The sequence below is a fragment of the Ixodes scapularis genome, unplaced genomic scaffold (genome assembly GCF_016920785.2).
Source record: "Ixodes scapularis isolate PalLabHiFi unplaced genomic scaffold, ASM1692078v2 PGA_scaffold3__209_contigs__length_174095766, whole genome shotgun sequence".
NCBI lineage: Eukaryota > Metazoa > Arthropoda > Arachnida > Ixodida > Ixodidae > Ixodes > Ixodes scapularis.
The window spans coordinates 65395034-65401033 of record NW_024609868.1 but is presented as its reverse complement, the minus strand read 5'-3'; the positions used below and the strand labels follow the sequence as shown (position 1 = coordinate 65401033).

The following is a 6000-nucleotide window of genomic DNA, read 5'->3' as shown; positions in this document are numbered from 1 at the left end:
TAATCGTGCTCTATAAATTGCAAACCTATTTAGGGCATTTTTGGCTTGCCTTTTGCAGGAAAAAAAAAAGCGCCGTACAAAGCTCACTTAGCACAGAGAGCGACGCGACCGTCCTTAGGCCTAATCCCTTTCACGATATCACCGTCCGAAAGCGGACCACGGACGACGGTGGGACGGATGCAGTCGCTAGTAGTCGAATCTAGTGGTTTTTACTTTAGACACCACCGCAGACAAACTTGGTGGTTTCTACACTCGACACCAAAGCTTTCAACGACAAGACGTTGTCAAAAGCAAACTGATCTGCTGCCAAGCGAAAATCGCTCGCACTCCATGCTATGGCCTAGTGGCCAGTTGACTTCAGTTTTGTCACCGTTGCCCAGCCGTGGGACGGTAACAGCTTTTCCGAGGAGGAACCTCTGCTCACCTGCACCACCACTCCCAAGCCCAGGGTGGAGTGTGAGTCCACCTGCCTGATCTTGGCGTGGCAGTCACGGAAGTTCAGCTGCATGATGCGCCGGTGGATGTCATGCTGCCCCGTCACGCACGGCTGCTTTTCGGGGCCCCCGTGCACAAACGACGAGTCCTGACTGTAGAACCTGCATGGCCCACAAAAAGACTCAGCTCCAGGAGAGAGGGGCAGCCTACATGCAACCACAGAACGGGCTAATCGGCCAACCGGGTGCAGTCATCGCTATGAAACTCTACACAGGAAAAGACTGGAGGTACGGATTAAAAGGGGCTAGTGACTCAATCCATTGCCCTTTTGTGAATTATATGTAATCTTGATCATCACAATTACATGCTTTCCAGCTTACGAGTCAAAATTTAACTACGGATGGAACCTAATGAGCCTCTGCTCGCACAGCTATGTGCAAGACTTGGCAGACAGGCTTTCTCAGAAGTTGATTGTCAACACCACTCGGGCAGACCTGGAGGACAACAGGCATTTTGTCCGCCTGCAAGAGCTCAGACGCAAATTACTTCATCATGGAAATGCCTCGCCGCCATTCACTACTACAGCCGTCGCGTCCAGCGACCAGCACGCAATCAAAAGAAGCCAACGTGAAAACGCTTAAAAGGCAACGAAGCACATGCTATATTCTATTACCAGTGAGGGCACCCACACCCTGCAACAAAGTGCACTTCTGGCAATGGAGTGCATTGAGAGTGACCACCAGCAGCGGCACATACACCGAAGCTGACATTCATCGCAGTTGCGAAGACTTTAATTACAAGTTTAATTTTACGCAAGTTCTAATGTGCCACTGCAAAAGGATGTTCTAAAACCAAACCAACATGTTTTTAATTCATACAAATCCACTGACAGCAAACAAAAATTACACATTCAAACAAAGCCTAGGTGATCATAAAAAAAAAAAAAAAGGATGTGGCTTAGCTTGAAAATTAATGAAGACACCACACAGATGCTCCGTAAATTATTGATTGGGAAGACTCGCATAGGACATCTTAAAGGGGCACTGACACCCCAAAGGTCAAATTATTTTTTATTGTCTAAGACGATGCAAGTTGCAGTCATAGACATGCAAAAAGACCGCATTGCGAAAAAAATTTTCCCCGCGCGCGCGCACGCCTTTTTATTTTTGGCGTTTATATTTCCTGCGCTCACCTCCTTGCTTCTTTTGATCGGTGACAACAAAAATCAGGAAATTTAGAAGCTTTGTAAGCTAAATTTCTATCAAATTTAATAACGGCAATCGTAAAACATGTTTCTTAACGCAATTGCGAACGCACTATGGCCCCTCTTTCTGAAATACCAAAAATCAGATTTCGGTGTGATGTCGCGTCCTGGATTTGTATCCTCCCTCTGAAAACTTGGCGGCGCTCGAGCAGAGGCTTATCGGTGAGACGGAGAAGAAACAGTTTTTTTCCCGCGCCGGTTTCTATCCCGCCTGCTCACCTCCTCATCGCCTCGGGTTGCTGTGGTAACGGCGAAGGTCCCAAAGAAAGTCGAGTCGCAGGAGACCGCAAAAATTTGACTCACTGCACTGGTGCAAATCACGCGGGAACTTCAAGTTCGGCATTTGGAAATTGATTTTTTAATTCAGACATACTGAATTCCCAAGTTTCGAATATCGAGGGCAATGTCCCGGCATCGTTTTCAATCGTTTCGGATAATAAAGAAAAATATGATTTTGATGTGTCAGTGTCCCTTTAAATGAACTGCAAAATAGAAGCCGACAATAAAAAAAATGGGATGATCCTTTTCTCTAGTAAGATTGCAACATCAGAATGATATCAACTTTTCCACAAAAGCAACCAGTGCTGCAAATGGCTATTAGCTATGGTGGGCTCCCCTCCAATTGGCTACTTCTGAGGATCTCCAAACTCAACCAGGATTAACTGCTAGCATGATAGTCCTGCTCATGTTGCTAGCTTCCAGAATGACAATGACAAAAATGAATTAAAAAAAGAAAAAATTATAAACTTTTTTTTTGTGTGTGTGTGCGCAAAACACTGAATGTCTAAAGGATATTGCTCAATGCTTTACGAAGACAGTAGGTATAGTACTAGGAATAAAAAAAAATCTCTTCATGGATGAGCATTTATAAAATTCACCGTTAAGCTTGTAGCGCAGTAAACGCTACAGGCACGAGATTGTGACTTTGAAAGGCGATTTGGCTGGATAAGTGCACACACTAGAAAGGCACGTTTTAAAGCAAGGAGCATTTGCTAGCTTGCACTTGTTGCCTTCACTAGCCTGTCACCCTCCCGCTAGAGCGTCAAAGGGAAACAGCCGACACCGACAAGCCTCAAGCACGTGCAGCATGCACGTGACGGCTAAGGTTACCAGGACTGTCCCGACTTTTCATAAAGCGTCCTGAGTTCCGCATTGTCCCTGTCGGGACAGCTTTATGTCCTGGATTTGGTCCAGACAGTAGAGTTAGAAATGTTATATGCGATCCAATGTACGCCCAACAATGCACGCCACTCTGCAAAACATGAAGTTCACACGAATCGCACAAACAATGCTGTGGTGTCTGGCGTTGGCTGCGAGGCTTTAGAATGCAAGAGCAATGGCAAGCCGGAAATCAAGCCGGGTGCCTGTTATCATCATTTGTATACACCCCTTGCACCTCCCTTCTCCTATCTCCCCCTCCCTCCCTCTCCTTTCCTTTCCTCTCTTCTCCTCCCCTCCCCCCCCCCACCCCCCCTGTTCTGACTTTCTTCATTGAAGAGTTGGTGACTAGTGACAGCATCTTTGGCAAGCTTGCAGTCCCTCAGTGCAGTAAGTGCGAAGTTGAAAGCCTGCCAAAGATACCTTCACGTGCATGCTGCACGTTTGAGACCTGTCAGAGTCTGGTGTTTCAGTTTGTCACTCTGGTGGGACTTGGGCACTAGAGAACCAAGTATAGGAGTCGCATATATTGCCAATTTGCTAAAATGTATGTTACTCTGGGCTGTCAGCCTTACAGACTCACAATGAACTGATTCACAGCTTTCACTCATCTTGCAAACAATGTGGAACTATCTTGGGCAAGGTCACCACTGATAGCTTTACAGGTGGCCCATTACCTGATAGCACGCGACTGATTTGAAATACCCGTTACATTCTCCATGTTTCTAAAAGTGTAGACCATTCCAATGTTTACAAAACATAATACTTCAGATTGTGATAACAGTCCACAGGCCTGCCACTTTGTCACGTGAGGGAAGTACATGCCAAGCACACAAATATCTACAACAGCAAGTTGCCAGAAGCCCTTCCATAGAACAGTGCATATTACACACTTCCTGGTACTGATAAAGTTGGTTTTTTTCCCCCAAGGTGAACATATTGATATGGCCAAAAAAACAGAAAAAAAAAATGTCAGCAGAAAAAAAAAAAAAAGGATTTATGAAGTTACCATAACCACCCTACAGGACCCCATCTCATAACTGCATGATGCCAGGGCATCAAATGCTGACCTGTTCTACCAGCCCATGGACCTCAGCTCTCGTGCAGATATGCACCCAACAACTTTCCAAGCTGCCTTTGCACACACAGCTTTAGTAGCACTTACAAAAGAAAAATTAAAAAGGTTAAAAAAAATGCAACTTCCCACACCAATTGTTAGGTGGCACAATGCCAGTTCCACTTCTCGTTGAACTTCCTTGTTGGCTTGCAAGCAGGACAGGAACTAAGTGTGCGTTTTCGGCGGGAGATGCCGGAACTACACTAGTGCAACGCAGGTACTCACCGGTGCAGGTGGAGGGGGGACTGGTTGAGCACCGTGTAATACTGCCGAACGAACTCCCGCCCTATGCAGAGAGCGGACGGCGCTTCCATGACCATGACTCAAGAGCCAAACGAAGGCTGTGGAGATGGAAGCAGTTCTGCAAAGTTGGGAAATTAAACGTGTTGGCGGGCAGTCTGAATTCCTTCCTAAAAAAGTATACGAGCCTGCAAAGATGGGGCGCATTCCTCAGAGGAGAATTGTCAGCAATGACCCGCAAGAGCTATGGGGGACTCAGGCATTGTCTCCCACCCTTGGGGCATCAGACGCAAATTACCTCATCATAGAATGCCCAAAACTACAACCATACTTTCGCATTTCTTTTTTTAGAAATTTGTAAAACCACAAAAAGGAGAACGGCAAGATCTACAGGAAAACATCATCGGTTCATGCAAGGTCTGTTCCAACACTTGGGACCGACGCGAAATTGACCAACTCTTTTCGGGAAAATCCTAGTCGAGTACCGACAGAAGGACAACTATCCTGCAACCCTCTCAGGGCTCAAGTATGTGTAAGGCCCAAAGCGAAGCATGGAATAGCGAGTGCAGCAGCATCGGCAACATCGCGTCAACGCCCGAAAAGATGGTGAACCCCGATGGTCGGTCGCTCTTTGTACTACGTCGCAGGCGCACCCCGGACACCTGCGCCACGGGCGCTGCTGCACTATTCATCCAGAGTAAATGCGCAAGGCAAATTGCGTTTTTCAAACGCACTAAATTTCACTTCAGCATGAAGGGGTACATACCGTCCTCAAATACCACAGCAAGATACACAGAAGGCAAAGGATACCCTAATGAAAACAAAAAAACCAAAACACGTACTGCAAGAGAGGACTGTTCGGGAGGAGAAATAAGCACCTGCAATGCGAATAGAGCACTTGTTTTCGAATATATGAAGAAAAAAACTCAAAAAAAGGTTAGGTAGGTTTTGCATGAGTCATACGTCGCATGCTTACTCGCCTGCACATGTGCCACTCATTTCACATCGCGAGCGCTTAACAAAGCTCGATTGGAGCCCGAAATGCAAGTGGAAACCCTACGAAAACTTAAATTGACCATAGATGTATATGCTAGCTAGGAAGGAGCAGAACGCTAAAAAAGGGAAAAACAGTTACCTTGCAGCTAAAAGAAAAAAACTACGCCATCCTTTGTGAGGAGAGAGCTAAAGCACAGCGCGGAATCGTTTGGGTTCGCCAAGTATTTAGTGAACTAAATTGTGAGATCGAAACCACAAAAGCCCCATCCAAAAATTTACATTGCAGGAAAAACGAAAAAAAATTTCTCCGATAAAAGATTTCGATGCAACACTCCGAAAATGCTCTCTTCTCTTGACGTTAGGCTTAGCCCTATTCTCAGTCTCTTAACACTAACAATTCTTCTAAGCAATTTATAAATTTTTTTCCTCGCTGTTTCTAAGAAACGAGACATTAATGCGGCATTCTAGCGGAACGCAGAGAAAAGAGCGTGGCTAAATTCGCTCACATTCGTACAGAAACATAGCTAACCCCCATAACCCAAACATCAAAAACCACTCACGCCGGTCAGTTCTGTAGATAAATCAAAGAACCCCGTAGTAGTCGCCAGTGTGATTTTTCGGCAACTTTTACCGTCACGTGGCGCTTCGCGCAACACTCGAATTTTCTCAAGTTTTCTCGAGATCAATCAAAATTCGTGAAAAGTTCGAGCAAACATTACAAAGTCGGCAATCTGAGAAATACTCGTTTCATAACAAAGCTACTAAGAGTTTTCCTGTTATACAGTCGGTT

General features: G+C 45.6%; 1 protein-coding gene across 4 annotated transcripts in view; it reads right to left on the bottom strand.

Annotated features, from left to right (window-relative positions):
* LOC120847727 (ras GTPase-activating protein-binding protein 1) overlaps window positions 1-5834 on the bottom strand; it is a 40087-nt gene extending 34253 nt beyond the window's left edge. Inside the window, exons 1-3 of one of the 4 annotated variants that reach the window (XM_042292470.1) lie at window positions 5771-5834; window positions 4200-4335; window positions 425-596 (exon numbers count right to left, since the gene is read on the bottom strand). In XM_042292470.1, coding sequence (XP_042148404.1) covers window positions 425-596; window positions 4200-4294 — 267 coding nt within the window. In that variant the 5' untranslated portion in view covers window positions 4295-4335; window positions 5771-5834. Of the gene's footprint in view, window positions 1-424; window positions 597-4199; window positions 4336-4980 lie in introns of all 4 variants that reach the window. The other 3 variants (XM_042292471.1, XM_042292472.1, XM_042292473.1) reach the window with 3 other exon arrangements.
* Between the last annotated feature and the right edge of the window lie 166 nt (window positions 5835-6000).